This window comes from Nicotiana tomentosiformis, chromosome 10 (assembly GCF_000390325.3).
Source record: "Nicotiana tomentosiformis chromosome 10, ASM39032v3, whole genome shotgun sequence".
Taxonomy (NCBI): domain Eukaryota; kingdom Viridiplantae; phylum Streptophyta; class Magnoliopsida; order Solanales; family Solanaceae; genus Nicotiana; species Nicotiana tomentosiformis.
Genome location: NC_090821.1, coordinates 28,126,068 through 28,148,640, shown reverse-complemented (window position 1 = coordinate 28,148,640; position 22,573 = coordinate 28,126,068). Strand labels below are relative to the sequence as shown.

Sequence of the window (22,573 nt, the reverse complement as noted above, 5' to 3'; positions counted from 1 at the left end):
GATTGGATGGGGTCCCGGGAGGCTCAGGTGTCTTTTGGGTTGCTTTTGGACCATTGGGAATGGTTTGGGCAGCTCTGATGCATCACACCTGCGGAGGGTTGGGCATAGGTGAGAGGTCACAGGTAAAACAAGCCTGTCATATCTGGGGAGTTGAGGTGATCTGAGGAGTTTCACTTATGCGGAGAGTGGATCGTAGGTGCGAAGGCGCATCTCCCGAGATTGAGAGCGCGCCTGCGAGGATTGGCTGGGCTGGGGGATGTGCACACCTATGAAGGCTTTGCCCGCACATGCAGAGTTGCAAATGTGAACTATGTGCTGCAGAAGCAAAGGGTCAGCAATATTAGTGGGTCTTATAGATGCAAGCTTTTTCTCATAGAAGCACCATCACAGAGGGGACCGATTTGTGTGCAGATGCGAAAATCGATCGGCAGACTTATATTTCAAGGTTTTAGATATTCTTCATTATTTGGAGTTTTGGAGCTCGGCTAGAGGCAATATTTGGGGAGGTTTTCATCACTACTTTGGGGGTAGGTAATTCTCACTTGGATTTGACTATTTATCTAGAATTCCCACGAATTTATGCAATTTAATCATGAGATTTTAGAGGGAAAATTGGGGTTTTAGCCTACAACTTAAGAGAATGAATTTTGGCGATTTTAGGGTCGAGTTGGACTTGGTTTTTAGATCTAGTCATATATTTGGACTAGTGAGATTATGGTAGTCGGGATCTACCCCTTAAGTTGGGTTTTACCATGTGGGATCGAGTTGAATTTTGTTGACTTTTTGAGAATTGAATAAAGATTGAAGCTTTATTGTTTGCATTTGACTCCTATGGCTTTATATGACATTATTGAGTTGTTTTTGGCTAGATCCGAGTCTGTTGGAGGTGATTTCTAAGTGGATGGCTATTCTATAAGGTTGATTTGGCCTTATTTTGGTAAGTATATTTCCTAATCTTGTGTGAGAGAATAACCCTTAGGATTGGACTTTATTTGTCTTATTATAATATGTGTAAAGCAACATATATATGTGAGATAACGAACGTATATGCAGGTGCTATGTATGAAATAAGACCGGATTAGATTTTGGACTCCTATTATGCCTTAGTTTGATTGTGTGCTCTCTATGATACATGTGTAATCCTTTGTATGACTACGTGAGCTTATTCTTTATGCTAGAGATCATGTTTAGGATTATTATCTCTTAATTAGCCAAGATGTTCATTTCAGTAATAAATGTTATATTGAATTAGCCGTAGTCATATTTCACATCTTGACTACACATATGCACTATATTGTTATTATGTCTTTATGCACTTTTTGATGAATTGTGAGCATATGTCTCTTTGATGATAAATTTTTATTTTGAATTGTTATGTTTATGGGACATACGGATATGTTAAGCAGATTGATTTGGTGTTGGCACAAGGTCTCTTCCGCGCGGATATTGTGGTGTGATAATGCCGTGGCACGAGGTCTTTGCTGTCTGGTTATGATGACATTGTTGTTGTTGTTGATGTTTTATGAGTTCTTTGCTGTGCAGTTATGATAATATTGTTATTGTTGTGGCATAAGGTCTTTGTCATGAGACTATAATAATATTATTATTGATGTGGCATGAGGTTGTTGCCATGTGATTATGATGATATTTTTACACTTATGGCACGAGGCTTTTGCCGTACAGCATGTGGATATGGATCCATCCCTCTAGGGTCGCCCTCTAATATTTTTCTCTTGATGGCATACACGTGGATTGTGGTATATTGACTGATGTTTATTGATTCTGATGTGGAGGTGGATGATGGTGAGTTGAGTGTTAGGGTGGAAACTTGGCCATGCAAGTGGATCCTTTATGCTTTGTTAGGCATTGTTATATGCTTCTATGTTGAATTCTAACATGCTACTCTATGCCTATATTATTTGTTGATGACTCGATTTTCAAGATTGTTTTACCTATGTTGAGTTGATATCTCTTGGTTTGTTAAAAGATGATATTGCATCTTGTTTTATTCTTACTGCAAGTTGTTATGTATATTTAACAGGTTCTTTGATTAGTGAGTATCACATGACTTGAACCCCGTCACTACTTCACTGAGGTTAGTTTTGATACCTAGTGAATATACGTTGTCCCGTACTCATACTATGCTTTTGCATATTTTTGTGTAGATTCTGGTATTTGTAGCAGTAGATCTTGGGAGTGAGCACACTTGTTGATCGAGAGGATTCAAAGTAGTCCTGCATGACCATCACAGACCCTTGCAACCCCTTTCCCTTATTTCATACTATTGTTATACTTTCATACAATATTGTACTATTGAGACATCTAATTGTGTTCAGTTTTAAAGCTCATGACTCTGTACTACCTGGTTTTGGGAGTTTGATATTATGAATCTCTATATTAGCTATTGTTGGAGTTTTTTTTTTCTATTTATGTTTTTCAGATATATTATACCTCATTTTGTTTTTTGAAATCCTTATTGCATCTTGGCTTACCTAGTCTTGGAGGTTTGGTTCCATCATGACCTTTGCTGAAAATTCATGTCGTGACATGTTGGTATCAGAGCCTTTGGTTCATAGGTTCTACGAGTCATGAGCAAGTCTAGTAGAGTCTTGTGGATCGGTACAGAGATGTCTGTACTTATCTTCAAGGCTACCGGATTCTTAGGAAAACTTCACTTTTTTCATTCTTTATCGTGAGGATTTGTTTATCTCAAATTTTGAACCTTTACCTTCTATTCTCTCAGAGATGATGAGGACACGTTCTACGGGAATAGTTGAGTTAGGCACTAGTGCCCCCTTGTCTAAGGTGTGCGAGGCCGGGACACGCGCCGCAGGTAGAGGTCCTTGTAGAGCAACAGTTGTGGAGTCACCAGTAGCTTCAATTGATGAGCAGTGTCTGGATCATGTCGAGCCGGTGGGACCAACTTAGGCATATAAGGGTCCTTTATAAATACCTGTTATAAATAGCACAAATGCTTATAACCTCAAAAATAATCTCATCCCCGAGTCTGCGTCGATTAACTTACGATGAAACTTTAACGTACGAAGATGCGAGATGTAACAAGCTGAAGGACTTGTTAGAGAAGGGTTTCATCCAGCAGAGTGTGTCACCTTGGGGCACACCAGTCCTTTTTGTAAGGAAGAAGGATGGGTCACTGAGAATTTGTACTGACTATCGGCAGCGCAACAAGGTCACGATCAAGAATAAGTACCCACTTCCAAGGAAAGATAATTTGTTTGACCAATTGCTAGGTGCTAAGTACTTCTCCAAAATTGATTTATGATTCGGGTATCACCAATTGAAGGTCAGGGTGCAGGATGTTTCAAAAACAGCTTTTAGAACCCGATATGGGAACTTTGAATTTTTGGTAATGTCTTTTAGGCTAACAAATGCCCCAACAGCTTTCATGGATCTTATGAATTGAGTCTTCAAGTCTTTTCTTGATTCCTTTGTGATAGTGTTCATTGACGATATTCTTGTATATTCATGAAGTTGAGAGGACCATGCTGATCATCTCAGGGTAGTTCTGCAAATCCTATATCTGCACAATTTATATGCAAAGTTTTCAAAATGTGAATTTTGGATTGAATCTATCACATTCTTGGGTCATGTCGTCTCTAGTGAAGGAATTAAGGTTGATCCTCAGAAAATTATAGCTGTGAAGAATTGGCCGAGGCCTACAACTCCGATAGAGATTCGCAGTTTCTTAGGATTAGCTGGGTATTACAAAAGGTTTATGGAGGGGTTCTCTACTCTTGCCTCTCCGTTGACTAAATTGAAACATAAGGCAATTAAGTTCCAATGGTTAGATGTTTGTGAAAGGCTCTTCCAGGAGTTGAAATCGAGATTGACTGTGGCACCAGTGTTGACTCTACCGGACAGTACGAATGGGTTTGTAGTATATTGTGATGCTTCGAGAATCAGACTTGGGTGTATATTAATGCAACATGGCAAGGTGATAGCTTATGCTTATAGGCAACTCAAGAATCATGAAATGAACTATCCAACACATGACTTAGAACTTGCGGCGGTGGTATTTGCATTGAAAATTTGGCGTTATTATTTATATGGGTCCATGTGGATATATTCATGGACCATAAGAGCCTTCAATAGATTTTCAAGCAGAAGGAATTGAATCTGAGGAAAAGAAGATGGCTTGAGTTACTCAAGGACTACAACATTGATATTCTATATCATCCTGGGAAGGCTAATGTTGTGGAGGATGCTCTTAGCCGGAAATCTATGGGTAGTTTAGCACACTTGGAGGCATATCAAAGGCCATTGGCCAAGGAAGTTCACCGATTGGCTAGTTTGGGAGTTCGTCTTGTAGATTCTAGTGAAGGAGGGGTGATTGTGCAAAATACGGCTGAATCATCACTTGTTGTGGAAGTCAAGGAGAAGCAATACAACGATCCATTGTTGGCACAATTGAAAGAGGGGATTCATAAACATAAGACCATGGCCTTTTCTCTTGGCATGGGTGATGGTACACTAAGGTACCAAGGGCGTGTATGTGTTCCAAATGTAGATAGTCTCTGGGAGAGAATCATGACCGAGGCTCACACTTCTAAGTCTTTTGTGCACCCGGGCTCTACGAAAATGTATCATGATCTTAAGGAAGTCTATTGGTGGAATGATATGAAGAGAAATGTAGCGGACTTTGTGGTGAGATGCCCAAATTATCAGCAAGTGAAGGCCGAACATCAAAGGCCAGGTGGGTTGGCAAAGAACATAGAAATTCCAATGTGGAAGAGGGAAATGATTAATATGGACTTTGTGGTAGGACTACCTCGCACTCCTTGTAAGTTTGACTCGATTTGGGTAATTGTGGATCAGGAAATTAGCCCACTTTTTCCCGGTTAAGGCTACCGATACAGCGGACAATATGCTCAGTTGTATATCAAAGAAATAGTCAGGTTGCATGGCACTCAAGTTTCTATCATTTCTGATCGGGGAGCACAGTTCACGGCTAATTTTTGGAAGAAATTTCAGTAAGGTTTGGGTACTCAGGTGAACCTCAGTACAGTCTTTCACCCGTAGACGGACGGGCAGGCAGAGCGGACTATTCAGAAGCTCGAGGATATGTTGCGCGCTTGTGTTCTATTCTTTAAAGGTAGCTGGGATGATCATTTGACACTCATAGAATTTGCCTACAACAATAGTTATCATGCTAGTATTCAGATGGCACCATTCGAGGCTTTACATGGAAGGAGATATAGATCTCCCATTGGGTGGTTCAAGATTGGAGAATCAGAGTTGATAGGGCCAGACCTCGTACATCATGCTATGGAAAAAGATAAAATCATTAAGGAGCGGTTGAAGTCTGCTCAGAGTCTTCAAAAGTCCTATTCGGATGTTCGTCGTAGGGATTTAGAATTTAAAGAAGATGATTGGGTATTCTTGAAGGTTTCCCCCACGAAAGGTGTAATGCGATTTGGTAAGAAAGGGAAATTGAGTCCGAGGTATGTCGGACCGTACAGAATCATTCACAGGATCGGTGAGGTGGCGTACAAGCTTGAGCTACCACCTGAGATGTCATTAGTGCACCCGGTGTTTCATGTGTCTATGCTGAAGAAAGTAGTTGGAGATCCGACACTCATTGTTCCGGTTCAGACTATTGAGATTAATGAGAAATTGACTTATGAAGAGATTCCATTTTCTATTATTGGTCGGCAAGTCCGGAAGTTGAGAAATAAAGATATTGCCTCCGTGAAAGTGTTATGTCGAAACCAACAAGTTGAAGAGGCAACTTGGGAGGCCGAGAAAGAAATGAAGAAAAAGTATCCTTATTTGTTTGAATAGCCATGTATTTATAAAGTTGTGATCTATGAAAATTCTAAGAGTTACTTTCTATGAATTATGTATCATTTGAACAATTGATATTAAAGGTGTTCCATTTCTGGTAATATATATTGCTTATGAGGCCACGGTTGGTATTGTTCTTGTGTTATATTGTATCGTCGGTTATGTATATGTTGTTTGGATTGGTTTCTGGGATTCTCTGACAGGTGGATAGGCCCAGCTACAAGGGAGACTCTGGCAAAACATTTGGAAATTTAGGGAGTTAGCCAAATTTTAAAACTACTGGTGTGTGTGAATTAACAATTGAGTGACATTGAATGCTAATGACAAAATTCGACCCTCATTCGAGGACGAATGATCCTAAGAGGGGGAGAATGTAAGGCCCCGTAACATTTTACAAAGGAATTTAAGGTTTCGTGGTGCCGAAGTAGGCTTAATAATGCACTGGGGAGTAAAGGAACAATTTGGGCAGAAAAATGCATTTATGCGGCCCACTATGCGGCTGTAAAATCACTCTGCGGACTGCATAATGGTCGTAGAGTGAGGCAGGAAAGGGGCAGTTTTGGATGCCATTCTGTGGTCGACTATGCGACTGCAGAATTGTTCTACGGTTCATTATGCGACCGCAGAACAGGTCTGCGGGGCACATAGTCACCGCAAACCCAGGCAGGCGACATCCGTTTTTGAGCACCAATTTTTGCAGCCGATATGTAGACTGCATATCAATTCTTCAATCGCATATGCGACCGCAGATCTTGTTCCGGAGCTTCATTTTTGGATTTTTATAACCCTACCCTACTTCATTAAATACACGCAATGGACTATTTTTGAGCTAAAATCTGATGTTTTAGAGAGAAGTGATAGTGTTTTAGAGAGAGAGGAAACCCTAGGCTAATTTTCATCAATCTTTGCTCAATATTTGGGGAAATTCACAAGGAAAACTTAAAAGGTCTTCATCCTAGAGGTAAGATTCTACACCCTAACCCTTAATTTTGAAAGTTAACCAGAAATGGGTAATTAGAAAGATAATGCTTGGGTATGGGAGTTGGTTATTTTGCATGCATGTGTTATCAAGGTGTGTAGGAAGATTGTTGAACTAAAAATGGTAAAGAATGGGTTGTGGGATGATGGAATCCTCAATAAAAGGACCTTGAAACCTTAATGCACACTTAGTGTTTGCTAAAATGCTCAAATGAGCTAGAACCATGATCCTCTTCCTAATTTTGGTTCAATTTGTTATATTTCTCAAATAGATTGAAGTTGCTAAGAATTTTAGAACATTTTAGAGTTTAAGGAAGCTCCATTGAGGCATGTTGGCTAAACTCCTCTCCTAGAATTGAATCCCACGGTATTCATGTAATTTAGGTAAGTTCCGAGTTCATTATAAAAGTGGCTATTCCGAATAAGGTTGTGTTAAAAGATATATGTTCAATATGCATCCCCAAAATATTTTTATCATGTTATGTTATCATTTGAGAGTATGTTAGAAGTATGGGCTATGCATTAATAATGTTGCGACTTCAAGTCAAGTTCAAACGAAGGCTATTATGCCGAATTTTGTGAAAAAACTCTATGTGCCTAAGACTCTAAATTATTCACATGCGTGCTAGAAACATTGATTTGAAATGCCTTGTTGTGGATGATGATGATGTTGTTTGAAAGTGAAAAAGGTGAGCATGAAATATTAAATACGACCGACGTGCCAATAATGAATTTATAATTATGGCCACTAGTGCCAATGAAATGAAAAGATGCGAAAGAAGTATGAAATGAACTGATTGGTATAAGAAGGATGATGTCTCTATTGAGACAGCCTAGCCGATTGGGTCGTGATCGGACGCCATGCCGCACACATGATGGTGATTGTGCTGGAAATTATGAAATGGTTGATGTCTCTAATGAGATGGTCTAGCCGATCGGATCGTGATCGGACTCCATGCTAAAAGTACGGTGGTATTGGTATTGTGAATATTTGAATCATGAATAGTGCCATATTGGTACTAAAGACCTCCCAACTTAAAATATGGAAATTTATTTGAACATTGCCTAGATCCTACTTTGAGGTTTGATGTTGTTTGAGGCTTCACTGATATTATGATTGTACTTGCTCATATTATTTATCATTCTATTGAGAGGGTGTTTTGTCATTCATACTAGTACTATTCCATATGTACTAACGTCCCTTTTGCCAGGGGCGCTGCATCTTCAATGGATGTAGGTGGTTCCACAACAGGAGACACTGATCAGTGATAGCGGTACACTCTCTTCCTAGAAGACTTCGTGAGCCCCACTTCATTTCGGGGTCATGTATCTTTTGTTCATTGTGTATTGTGTTTGAGGTATAGCCGGGCCTTTGTTGCCGGCATTATTATAATACTCTTCTGTATCTATTAGAGGTTCCGTAGACATAGTGTGGGTTGCATATTGGTGCTGGGGAAGTCAAACAATGTTATGTTGTGTTTGAATTACTTGTTTCACTTTAGACAATGAAAATGTGTGTGAAATTTGAGACTCTAAAATGAAGTAACTAATGGTAAGAAATTGGTATTGCAGAAATGATCACTTTATTGTTTGACTAACAAAAATATGTATTCTCTTTATTCATGAATGAGTTTGGGTAGAAGGAAATCTAATAGGCTTGCTTGGCCGGGTTCACTCGGTTGAGCGCCGGTCGTGCTCCCCGAGTTCAGGGCGTGATACTCTGATTGGTGAAGCCGGCGGCTCGATATGTACAAGGTGTTCCAATTGCTATATCAGACAGTTTGATATATACAAGGCTCCGATTGGCGAGGCTAGCGGCTCGGCATGTAAAAGATGCTCTGATTGGTAGAGCGGACGGTTTGCTATACAAGGTGTTTCGATCACATTGAAGACTTTATTACAGAATACCTGTAAAGAATTTTGAATTTAGTCCTTAACCATATGAGAAATGAATTGAGTAATAATGGAGAGATAGGTTCTCATGAGATTATAGAGGTTCCGTCATCGATCCTGGTGTGCTTTGATATCATTTGTTTCCTGTGAATCTTACGCTGAAAGAAAAATTCATAGTGGGGGGTGGGCGTTGATTTGTGTTGATCGTAGACCTGGCCTTGCCCCCGGTCTGGTGGGTTATACCATGAAGTTTAGTAGGTGGAATAGTAGAATTTCCAAAAGTTATTTTGAAAATCGTTTATGTTTATGGTAAACACCATCGTTCCGGATTATGACATGTTTTAGAAATTCCTCTAATGCGAGTATTATTTCTTCATGGCTCAGTTCTGTTGATGACGATCTTCTGGTTATCCCCTGATGACATAAATTCTTGCTGTCTCGTCCACATCCTAATATTATTAAATGCATTACAAAGGCTTTGCTAGGGTTATGACCAATCCTTTTCAGGTTGCCTACCCATCTGAGCAGAATCATGTCTCGACGTAGTTTAAGGATTATAAAATGATGAAATGAATTATGGTGACCGAGCCTAACTCAGGCAGCCTACGTATCCAAATGGAATCAGGTCAAAACGTAGTTCGATTACAACAGGTGAATAGTCGTAGGAAATTTGAAGTAATATGACCGAGTCTAACTCATACTGCCTATGTATCGTAATGGAATCAGGCAAAAACGTAGTTCGATTACAATAGACGATTGAATCCGCCGTGGATTGCCTACGTATTCCCGCCAAAGGAAATCAAGTTGTGGCATAGTTTCGAATACATACAAAAGGATATTTGGATTTATATTGAAAAAAGGGTAAGGGAGACCGGACCCTACGTGGGTTGCCTACATATCCCACCGTGGGAAGTCAGGTCAGGAATAGTTCTATTATAACAAAACTCTAACTTTGTTTTCTTCAAATGTAGTATCTCTTTACTGTGTCTAAATTGATGGGCTTCGTGCTGACTTTACCGTCCATTTCTGCTAAGATCAATGCTCCTCCCGACAATACTCGATAAAGCACGCAGGACCCTTCCAATTTAGTGCGAATTTCCCCTTGGCCTCTTCTTGACGGGGAATATCTTCTTTAAAACCAGCTGCCCTGGTGTGAAATGCCGAGATTTCACCCTTCTGTTGAACGCGTTGGCTATCCTATTTTGATACAGCTGACCATGACACACTGAGTCCATTTTCTTCTCATTGATGAGCATATGTTGCTCTTGTCTGAAATGTATCCATTCGACATCATCTAGCTTGGCTTCTTGGACAACTCTCAAAGAAGGTATCTCGATCTCTGCGGGTATCACAGCTTATGTGCGATATACCAACAGCTTTTGTGCCATATACTAGAAGATATTCTCATAGTGGTACGGTAACCTAGTAAGGCAAGGGACAACTTCTCGTGCCATTGCCTATGACTATCCACTATCTTTCGCAAGATTCTGTTGATATTTTCTTTGGGTGCTTAAACCGCTCCATTCATTTGTGGCTTGTAGGCTATGGAATTGCAGTGGACAACTCTGAACTTCTCACAAATTTCCCTCATGAGATCGCTGTTGAGATTGGCTGCATTGTTAGTTATGATTGGCTAAGATGAAACCATTCATGTGAGGCCCACACGTTCCTGTGTGTATCTCTTCCAATAACCTTGTTGCTTCAGTAGAATCTACACACCTTAACAGACCCAAGTTCGGGGTTGTTCGATATAGTGTTTCCCCGTAATGGAAAAAGTGATTTCCTAGTCTTCTTAATGATCGCTTCTGACCATTGGTGGCATTTTCTGGGTATTCTCTTGCTTCTAGGAACATTTAGATGTCGTGGTACTAGGTATTTCCATCTGGATAATCATCTACATGGAAAGAATATGCGTGTTGATCTTGAACCTCTATCTCGATGGGGTTGATGTAATTCTTGTCCGGATGCTGGATCATAGATGACAGAGTTGCGAGAGCATCGACAAACTCATTTTGGGTACTGAGAACATGCTTTAACTCGATCTTGGTGAACTTCTTGCACAACTCCTTTACACAATGCAAGTAAGGGAGGATCTTGACATTTTTGGTGGTCCACTCACCCTGAACTTGATGTATCGGCAAATCAGAATCTCCTATGACCAAATGTTCCTTGATGTTCATGTCGACTTCCATTCTAATCCCAAGGATGCGTGCCTCATATTCCGACATATTATTTGTGCAAGGGAACCTTATTTTAGCTTAAGCCGGGTAATGTTGTCCTAACTCGAAAATTATGACTGTCCCAATTCCTACGCCTTTGAAATTTGCCGCTCCATCGAAAAACATTCTCCATCCTAGATACGACTATGAAATGTCCTCCTCGGCAAACAACACTTCTTTAACTGGGAAATATGTGGTAAGTGGCTTGTAATCCTTTTCCACCGGGTTTTCTACAAGATGCTCAGGCAACGCTTCATCCGGGAAACATGTACTTGAGCCGGTCGAGACGGGGGAGGATGTGAGGCCCCGTAAAATTTCACCTAGAACTCGGGGTTTCGTGAAGCCAAGGGGACTTATGTGTTGATGATTATAGAGCAGGGTATATCTGCGGTCCACTATGCGATCGCAGAATCACTCTACAAGCTGCAGATCGGCCGCAGAGTGCAACCGAAAAATGGCCAATTTTGGAGGGTCGTTTTGCGGTGCAATATGCGACCGCATAATGCTTTCATGGGCCGCACAATCCATCTCAGATCCAGCATGAAGATTTTCGGATGGGTGTTTTGCGGCGCATTATGCGATCGCAGACCTGACCCGAATAGCCCATTTCTTGACATCACTTCTGCGGCCCATTTTGCGAACCACATATCCATTTTGCGGTCCACTCTGCAACCGCAGAGCTGTGTTCGGATGGTCCTTTTTTTGGTTTTTATAACATGACCCTATTTCGATATATAGATGTTAACGGCCATTTGTAAAGTAAAAATCTTATATTTTGAGAGTGAGGAAGTGCTCTTGAGTGAGAGGGGGTTCCTAAACTAATTGTTCATCAATTCATGCTCAAGGATTGGAGGATTAACAAGAAAAACTCAGTAGGTCTTCATCCTAGATGTAAGATGCTACTCCCTAGCCCTCAATTTCGGGATTTACTGAAAATAGGTAATGAGAAAAGCAATTCTTGGGTGTGAGAGTTGTTCAATATGCATGCATGCACTATAAAGGTTTGTGGGAAGATTGTTGAGCTCAATTGGGTAGACTTTGGGTAGTGGGATGAAGGAATCCACCATATGAGGACCTTGAAAGCTTAATGCACACCTAGTGCTTTATAAAATGCTCAAATGAGCTGGAACCATGAAATCATTCCTAATTTATGTTCAATTTTGTTGTATTTCCAAATAGATCGGGGTGGTTAAGATTTTCGAATCATTGTAGTATTTTAAGGAAGCTCAAGGCGAGGTATGTTGGTTAAACTTCTCTCTTAGAATTGAATCCCACGATATTCTTGTAAGCCCCGAGTTGATCATTATAAATTTGACTATTCCGAATGCTTTTATCTTTTTGTGTTATCCTTCGGGAATGTGATCTAAGTATGGGTTGTGTGTTAACATGCTATGACTTCAAGACATGATTCTAATGAAAGCTATAATGTCGAAGTGTGTAAAAAATCTCATTGTGCCTAAGACCCTTATTTGCTCACATGTGTACTTAAAGTCTTGAATAGAAATGCCTTGTTGTTGATAATACTTGATGGTGTTTGAAAGCAAAAGAAGTGAGCATGAGATATGAAACACGGCCAACGTGCTGAGAATGATATTACAATAGCGGCCACTAGTGCCAAAGAAATGAAGAAAATTATAAAAGATATTGAATAAGCTGTAAATTATTTGAATAATAAATGCCCTGGGAGTATCATTTAGTAACCGAGGAATAGTAGGTTGAAATGACCTAACCTCGAAACTACACATGCCGGTGTAGGAGTGAGTGAGGGGTAAAATCCACGTGTGAGGTGGTGAGTGTTTTCCTCGAATATGGGATGAGATTGATGTCTTGAGATAAATCCCCTTAAATGGGATGAGATGATTGCTAGTGGAATGTGAGGTGACGTCAACCCACACGACATTGTGGTGAGACAACTTAGCTGATCAGGTTGTGATCATACGCCATGCCGCGCACATGGTGATATTGTGAGTGGACGTCTCGGGTAAGACGACTTAGCCGATCGGGCTGAGATCAGACTCAGTGCTGAAAGCACGGTGGTGTATCGGTACTAAAGATCTCCCAACATAAAATATTGAAACTTGCTTGAAATTTATTTTTTCTCCTATCTTGGTACTTTAATATTGATGAGGACCTCATTGATTTCATGTTTCTTTATCATTATACTGTTACTCATTCTATTGAGGGTTGTTTTTTAGTTTTCATCAAAGTACTATTCCATATTTACTAACATCCCTTTTTTCGGGGGCACTGCATCTTTAACGGATGTAGGTGGTTCCACAGCAGGTGACATTCAGCAGTGATAGCAGTACACCCTCTTCTTAGTTGACTTGGTGAGCCCCGCTTTATTCTGGGGTCTTGTATGTATTGTCCCTTATGTATAGTATTTTGATGTATAGTTGGGGCCTTGTTGCTGGCGCTGTCGTATCACTCTTTTGTTTCTGTTAGAGGCTCCGGAGACATAGTGTGTGTTGTACTTTGATTTGGGAAAGTTAGCTAAAAGTGTTGTAATTTGTATCACCCGTTCCACTTCAGCTATGATTGTGTAGTGTTCTATTTTGGAGACATGCTAATGATGCAACTTATGGAAATGAACTGGTGTTGTTCACATGACCTCTTACTGTCTAATTAAAGAAATGTATCTTCTCTTTATTCATGGGTGAGTTGGGTAGACGACATTGTGCAGGCATGCTCGACCGAGGTATCTCGGTTGAGCGCCCGTCACGCTCCCCGAAGTCGGGGCGTGACACGGGATATCAAGTATGTGGTATATGCCGACAAGTAATGTTTTATATTTTGAGCAATCAAAGTTAAAGCGCAATAGGTCCACTCTAATAAGGTGTATCTGGCTTTGTACGGTGTGAACTTCTTGCTCACGTAGTGAATAACTTGCTCCTTCATTCCGCTCTCATCGTGTTGGCCCACCATGCATACGAATGCATTATCTGCTGTAACATGTGTTACATAGACGAATATACGTGTGCATATTCTTAAACTTACTTGATACTGTATATCGGGGATTTCTTCTTTCATAGGTTTGGATTGCTCCATAGATTAAAGATGTTAATTTATTTCACTGAATAGATTTTTACAAGAGAGGTTACAAGAGAGTTTTTTCAGAAGGATGTGAAAGGGGTAAGGTAAGGTGTGTCCCTCTAAGCCTTAAGGGCTGTCTATTTATAACGGAAACTAATCCAAACATCGTCCTCCTAACTTTACACTTGATATAACTAAAGAACTAGTTAAAGAAAGTGAAATAATAACTACAGAAACAATATGCCCAGGATTACCTAAAAATTTGGTAGGAACAGAAGAAATAACAAAGAAGGAACTAATTATTGGAGGAATCCCAGTAGAAATAGAATTTAATATTTACCAAGGAAATGAAAATATTACCTTAGGAATAAAATGGTTAGAAACAGTTAAACCATATAACCTAGGAGATAGACATCTTATAATAACATATAAAAATAAGAAAATAACAATTGAAAGAACCTTAACATGACAAAAATATATATACTAGCAAAAATAATAATAGAAGGATATTACAGCAGATATTATACACCCATGATAGATACAGGAGCAGGAGTAAATGTATGCAGACATAACTGTTTACCTGAAGATAAATGGGAAAAATTATTAACACCTATTGTGGTAACAGGATTTAACAATGATAAATCAGGATTTTATCACCTAAAATTAGAAGAAGAATCTAAAAAATTAACAGCTTTTACAGTACCACAAGGATTTTATGAATGGAACGTTTTACCATTTGGATATAAAAATGCACCAGGAAGATACCAACATTTTATGGATAGCTATTTTAATCAATTAGAAAACTGTATAATCTACATAGACGATATACTACTATACTCAAGGACACAAGATCAACATATAAAATTATTAGAAAAATTCATACATATAATAGAATCCTCAGGAATTAGCCTTAGTAAAAATAAGGCAGAAATACTTAAAAATCAGGTGGAATTCTTAGGAATTCAAATAGATAAAAATGGAATTAAAATGCAAACACATATAGTACAAAAAATAATAAATTTAAATGAAACCCTAGATATCTTTTTAGAACATATAAGAGATAATATAAAACAATTAAAAGAACTACATAATAAGGATAAACTAGAAAAACTAAATATAAACAAATTAATAACATTCTTCCAACTCCAAAAAATTAATATAAACGAATATATAGAAACAGGAGAAATAGAATATGTAGAATATATAACAAATTGTAAAATAGAAATATCAAAATTAGAATCTATAATAAGAGAATATTATGATTAAGCATGATAAATCAAGAATATTTACAATTAAAAGAACTACATAATAAGGATAAACTAGAAAAACTAAATATAAACAAATTAATAACATTCTTCCAACTCCAAAAAATTAATATAAACGAATATATAGAAACAGGAGAAATAGAATATGTAGAATATATAACAAATTGTAAAATAGAAATATCAAAATTAGAATCTATAATAAGAGAATATTATGATTAAGCATGATAAATCAAGAATATTTACAATTAAAAGAACTACATAATAAGGATAAACTAGAAAAACTAAATATAAACAAATTAATAACATTCTTCCAACTCCAAAAAATTAATATAAACGAATATATAGAAACAGGAGAAATAGAATATGTAGAATATATAACAAATTGTAAAATAGAAATATCAAAATTAGAATCTATAATAAGAGAATATTATGATTAAGCATGATAAGACGGAAAATAATTTACATAAAGTCAAAAGTTGCTTTAATAATTACATAGCTTTTTTCTTTATGTCATTTTCTGCTTCTTCTTGGGTCCTGCCGATCCTGCTAGCTGTCCTTTTGTTTTTGTCTTGTAGCTTTTGTTGTAAGATTCTGACATTTTTTTGTCCACTTCGTCGCAGCATCTTTCTTTAGCAACTTGAAAATCGATTCACAAATTACTGTTGACTGAGCTATAAACCTGCTGATGTAGTTCAATCTCCCAAGGAAGCTCTTCACATCCTTCTTGCTTTTGGGTGGAGGAAAGTCTTGAATGGCCTTGATCTTTGAGGGACCAAACTCTATCCCTTTTCTGCTGACAATGAATCCTAACAGTTTTCCTGCGGGAAATCCAAATGCATACTTCGCAATATTCAACTTCGAACGGTACCTCCACAATCGTTCAAAGAACTTCTTTAAGTCATTCAAATGATCCTCACTCTTCCGAGAATTGATGATGAAGTCATCTACATATACCTCAATCTCATTGTTGATCATATCGTGAAAGAGGGTCGTCATGGCCCTCATGTAGGTAGCACTAGCGTTCTTGAGACCTAATGGCATGCCCCTATAGCAATAAACTCCCCATGATATGGTGAATGCTGTCTTTTCTGCATCTTCTTCATGCATCACAATTTGGTGATATCCAGCAAAACAATCCATGAATGATTGCAACTCATGTTTCACGCAGTTGGTTATAAGGATATAGATATTCGACAGAGGAAACTCGTCCTGGGGACTGGCTTTGTTGAGATCTCTGTAGTCCACACTTATTAATCTTCCCATCCTTTTTCGGTACTGGTACAATGTTTTCCAATCATGTAGGGTAGTTGGTGACCCTCACCACATTCGCTTCTATCTGTTTGGTGACTTCTTCTTTTATCCTTAGACTCAAATATGGCTTGAATTTTCTGGGATTCTGCTTGACTGGTGGTCTGGCGGGATCGGTGGGCAATCCGTGCAAGACGACGTCACTACTTAGTCCAGACATATGATCATATGACCAAGCAAATACATCGATGTATTTTCGGAGGATTTCTACCAATTCTCCCTTCGGTTCTCCCTTTAGGTGGATGTTGATTCGAATCTCTTTCACATCTTCTTCACTTCCCAAGTTAATCACTTCTATTTCTTTAAGGTTAGGCTTTTTCTAGATTTCCAGCTGCTCGGTCTCTTATGGGAGATTCTCAGACATCATGCTCTTATCATACTCATCGTAGTGCGTGTCGTTTTGCTCAAGGGTTTCGTTACATGTCATAATCGCGGAATGCAGGTTTTTATCGATTTGATTACTAAAAATAAAAACTGATTATAAAGAAAGGCAAAGTAAATTCGCGATGATTTCCAGAAAAATAATTCTTTTATTTCATCAAAAGGAACGAATCAGCGTTCACAAGAGGAAATCTAACAAAAAAGCACAGGCATGGTTCAAGCCTCAATTGACCATGCAATTTTCAAAATTACTAGAATTCTACACTACCAAGACTCCCGGAAAACCAAAGATGGACTGACTGTCCAGTTCTATAAGATTTCTCCTGATTCGGAATCCCGAATAGTTGGTGTGTTGATACCAGCTCTGTCGCAGCATTCCTTGATCATGACTACGAACAATCTTCCCATTCCGTCGATGATATCATCTTCTGGTGCTGAGCTCTGACCCTGGCATGGAACACGCTCTGGTACGAAAACCTTTTTCCCAGGGTTACCATTATAGGTTCTTCTAGATGCAAGTTGATACCCCAGGCCGGCGGTAACTTTCTGCCCCTTTTTTTTTAATTGGATATGTTATCCCATCTGATTGGGCTTCTATCCCACTCCCTGGTTGGTATCCCTACTTTATCATTTCTCGCATTACCATCTTACAGTGACTACATGTTGTGATCTTGCTCATTCCTCTCTATTTCTATTGCTTGCATGATCTCGACTGCATGGAAGGCAACCCCATTGAATCCTTCTATGAAAGGAACCGCATGTTCCAAGTAAGTTGACCGGATCCACTACCCATGCATCATAATCTCTTGGCGATCCCACTCGAATCTCATACACTTATGGAGAGTGGAAGGAACTACCCCTACCATGTGTATGCAAGGCCTTCCTAGTAGTAGATTATATGAAGAAGAAATGTCCATAACTTGAAATAATATCGGGAACTCAATTGGTCCAATTTGCAAGGCTAGGCAGATCTCTCCAATGACATCCTTCTACGATCCATCAAAAGCCCTCACCCTTACATGGCTCTCTTTCACTTCCCTTAAATGAATGCCCAATTTTCGCATAGTAGAGAACAGGAAAATGTTTACTATGGATCCTCCGTCGACAAGTACCTGAGACACGAATTTGTCCCCACACTTGACTGTGATGTGCAGAGACTTGTTGTGATCCATACACTGCACATGAAGTTCATCCCTCCGAAAAGAAATCTCGTTTGCTTTGACCATATTCCCAATGGTTTCTGCTAGCGCCTCACCGGTAGTATTTCTCGGCACACTTACTCCACTTAGTACTTTCACTAGAGCATGCATGTGACTGTCGGAGCTCATCAACAAATCCATAATGGATATGTGAGCAAGGATCTTCGTCAACTATTCTTCTACGGAGTTCTTTTTAACCGACATATTCCTCCAAAACTCTGTTGTCTCTGCATCTATTATGTTCCTCCTTTCATTTTGCTCTCTCCTTAGGTTCCTTCAGTTCACCTCTTCTGGAGCGTAGCACCTTCCTGACCTATTCATCCCGTGAGCAGTTGCGGTGTCTATCATTTTGCCTTTTCCCTTTGATTAGTAAGTCCATGGACCTAATTTATATTCTTCACTCCTCTCATCTCTAACGGTGGTGGTGGACCATTGTTGGTATCTCTGAACCATCACAGGAGGTTTCAGCTGCACAGTGGTCAATGGAGTTACCCGAGGTGGTGTTCTTGCAGTTTTGGAATTCTCCATAGTGGTGATGGTCCCTTTCAAGTTATAGTCCCCATCCAATACAATCATGTTGGCTACTTGATTTTTGTGGTTTGGCAGTGGGTTACTGTTTACACTTGTTGGGGATGGGGTGCACTGGATGGATCCACTTTTAATTAATAGTTCAATTTCATTCTTAAATCTATAACAATCCTCAGTGTCATGCCCCGGATCACCTGAATATAGGCACAATGCTTGCTTGCATCGAAACATTTGGAGGGTTGGTCGGGAATTCTTTCTTCTACCGGGTATATCAAACCGGCTCTTCTCAACTTCTCGAACAATTGGGCTAGAGGCTCAGCAATAGGAGCAATGTTCCTAGGGTTCCTTTCTTCAAACTTTGGATGTGTCCAGAGCGTATAGGCAGTTCTATTTTGGTGGGTGGTGGTTTGAACTGGGCTATATGGTCGTGGTGGGTTTGGATATATATTGGCTCAGGGCGGGTTGTAGTGATGTAAGGCCCCGTAAATATTTTTCTAAAAACCCAGATTCCGTGAAGCCGAAGTAGGCGTAGAGGTTAATAATAGTAGAATAGTGCACTGGGGAGTTGAAGGAAAATGTTGGGTAGAAGTAAGCATTTCTGCGGTCCGTTCTACGACCGCAGAAGCACTCTGCGGACTGCAGAATGGCCGCAGAGTGGACCTGGGCCATTTCTAATGTCATTTTTACGGCCCATTATGCGACTGCATAACCATTTTGTGGGATGCACTTTTGTTGCATATCCTGCTTTGGGATTTTTCGGAGGGAGGTTCTGCGGTGCACTATGCGACTGCAGAACCGTTCTGCGTTGCACTATACGATCGCAGAACCGTTCTTCGGTGCACTATGCGACCGCAGAATAGGTCTGTGGGCCGCATAGTGACCGTAGAGCTACTCAGTTCCTTTCCAGTTTTGGGACCCAAATTTCACGGTCATTTCACGGACCGCAAAACCTGTTCCGGAGCTTCATTTTTGGATTTTTTAAAACCCGATCCTACTTCGTTAAATACATGCTTTGGGCCATTTTGAGCTAAAATCTGATATTTTAGAGTGAGAGAGAGTGCCCTAGAGTGAGAAGGTGTTCCTCAATTATTGTTCTTCAATTCTTGCTCAAATTTTGGAAGACTAAAAAGGGAAACTCACTAGGTCTTCATCCTAGAGGTAAGATTCTACACCCTAACCCTCAATTTCAAATTTTGTCTAGAATTGGGTAATTAGGAAGATAATATTTGTGCATGGGAGTTGTCCATCTTACATGCATGTATTATCAAAGGTTGTAGGAAGATTGTTGAGCTAAAAATGGTAAAGAATGGGTTGTGGGATGAAGGAATCCTCCATAACAAGACCTTGAAACCTTAATACACACATAGTGTTTGATAAAATACTCAAATGAGCTAGAACCATGATCATCCTCCTAATTTTAATTCAATTTGTTACATTTTTAAAATAGATTGAAGTTACTAAGATTTCTAAAATATTTTATAGTGTAAGGAAGCTCAATTGAGGTATGTTGGCTAAACTTTCTCTCTTAGAATCAGATTCCATAATGTCCCCGTGAGTTTCAAAGTATGGGTAACATATTAAAATGTTATGGCTTTGAATCATATTGTAAATGAAAGATAGTATGCTAAATTGAGTGAGAAAATCTCAATATTCTTAAGACTCTTAATTGTTGATATGTGTACCTAAAGTCTTGATTGAAAATGTCTTATTGTTGATAATCTATAAAGATGGTTGGAAGTGAAATAAGTGAATTGGGGTATAGTGTGTGGCCAACGTGCCAAGAATTTAAGTTATGATTGTGGCTAGTAGAGCAAATGATTTGAGAGAATGCGATATAGAATATGAAATGAGCCTCGACTTAATTATTTAAAAATAATTTAGAAAATAGAATTGCTTAAAAGATTTTGTACTCAATTCATGCCTATAAGTGGCTGCTTTAACTAATGCTCTGCTTAACAAATAAATTAATGTGATTCGAGTTCTTACATACTCAGGTGTTAAAATTGTATATTGTCATTTCTGTGAAGTAGTATTGCAAGAATAAATGGTGTATTGATTGCTTATGATTTTGATGTGTGCTTGTATTGCTGGTCGGTATGCCCCATTATTTGGGAAGGAACCTTTTGTGTTTAAAGTTTCCATTACTAATAAATTTGAGTTATATGATTGCTGAAATATTCTATATGTTGATATTTGATGGTGATCTTTGAAATTGAAAGAGGTGAAAGTGTGGAATATAAAATATGGCCACCGTGCCAGAAATAAAGAATCTTGTGAATGCCCAAATGAGCCAAGAAAATATTATTGTTGCGAGTGTCTGGAAATACTAATAAGAACTTATACAATGTGAAAGATATTGAGGTGAGTACAATTGTATTTATGTTACCTTTGTGTGCAAATCAAATAAAAAAAATTATTTTTGGGAGCATCACTAGCAAAGCCGAGGAAGGGTGGGTCATAAGGCCCACGCCTGAAACTACATGTGCCGGTGTAGGGGTGAATTGTGATATTATTCCCCTTAATTGGGATGAAACTGGTAACAATGGTGGATTGGAAAAGTCAACCCACACGGCATATGTGGGAAGACGGCCTAGCTGATCGGGTGGAGATCATACGCCATGTTGCCCACATGATGGTACTACTCTTGGTAACAACTTTCTTTCGCATCACCTATAAAACCACATTGTCCGTACAGAGATGGCCTAGCTGATCGGGCGTGATCGGACTCCGTGCTAACAAAGAAGGTGGTATATTGGTGCTAATGATCTCCCAGCCAAAAATGTATATGAAGTTCGTATTTTGAAAATTATTATGTTTTAACTGGACATTTGTATATTGTTGATTGTGACTTGCTATTTCTATGTATTGCCTTTTCTTATATGGGCATTCTATTTTGAAAGAGGACTTTTAGCTATATATACTAGTGCTATTCGACAGTGTCCCTTTTGCCGGGGGCGCTACATCTTTAATAGATGAAGGTGGTAATACAGCAAGCGGCATTGATCAGTAATAGCAGTACACTCTTTTTAGCTGATTTGGTGAGCCCCTCTTCATTTCGGGGTCATGTATCTTTTATTTCTCATGTACTGTGTTTTGAGTTATAGCCGGAGCCTTGTTGCCGGTATTTTCATATTATTCTTCTATCGTACTTAGAGGATCCGTAGACAGGTTGTGGGTTGTGGTTGATGTTGGGAATTGAACTAGAAATGTTGATATTTGAAAATCATGTTTTTCATTAATTCTATAAACTCGTAATATTTTGGAAATTATAAATGAAGTTGCTAATGGGAATGAAAAGGAAGTTGTTAATAAAATCTTTTCACTGTTTGATTAATGGAGTACATCTCCTCTTTATTCATGGATGAGTTTGGATAGAAGGAAATGTAACAGGCTTCCTCGGTCGGGTTCTCTCAGTTGAGCGCCGGTCGCGCTCCCCGAGTTTGGGACGTGACAAGTGGGGTCGAGTATTGCAGCATGGTTGGGTGTTATATACTAGGGCGCAGGTGGGTTGATATGGAGAGTGAGCGTTTGTGGGGTAGGAGTTGGTTCGACGTGTAGGATATGACTAATAGTATGGGATGTTTTCCGTTACTTCCTCTTTCTTCTTCTTCTCGCTGTTGATGGAACCATATTGTATACCCTTGCTAGCAGCTTTTAGCACAGCCATTGACTGTATCATTCCTGACTTGATCCCATCTTCCAAGAAGTTTCCCATTTTGACCAGCTAGGGAAATTTCTGACCTATCATCTTTTCAAAGTAAATTCCCTCTTGAGCACGGATAAAATACTTAGTTAGCTCATTATCATCCAATGGAGGTCTAGTCCTAGCAGCTTATAATCTCCAGTGGCGAGCATATTCTTGAAATGATTCAGAGGGATTCTTCTACAGATTCACCAAAGCAAATCTGTTTGGAGTGATCTCAGTGTTAAATCGGAAGTGATTCATAAAATCTTCAGCCATGTC

The 22,573-nt window shown here is 39.2% G+C and overlaps 2 protein-coding genes across 2 annotated transcripts; one reads left to right on the top strand and one right to left on the bottom strand.

Moving 5' to 3' along the window:
• Window positions 1–4,458: 4,458 nt before the first annotated feature.
• Window positions 4,459–10,318, top strand: LOC138899924 (uncharacterized). Its single transcript, XM_070186625.1, has 2 exons — window positions 4,459–4,801; window positions 10,218–10,318. Exons 1-2 carry the CDS (start codon window positions 4,459–4,461, stop codon window positions 10,316–10,318), a joined length of 444 nt encoding a protein of 147 aa, XP_070042726.1.
• A 226-nt stretch (window positions 10,319–10,544) lies between these two features.
• LOC138899923 (uncharacterized) lies at window positions 10,545–10,904 on the bottom strand. Its single transcript, XM_070186624.1, has one exon. It carries the CDS (start codon window positions 10,902–10,904, stop codon window positions 10,545–10,547), a length of 360 nt encoding a protein of 119 aa, XP_070042725.1.
• Between the last annotated feature and the right edge of the window lie 11,669 nt (window positions 10,905–22,573).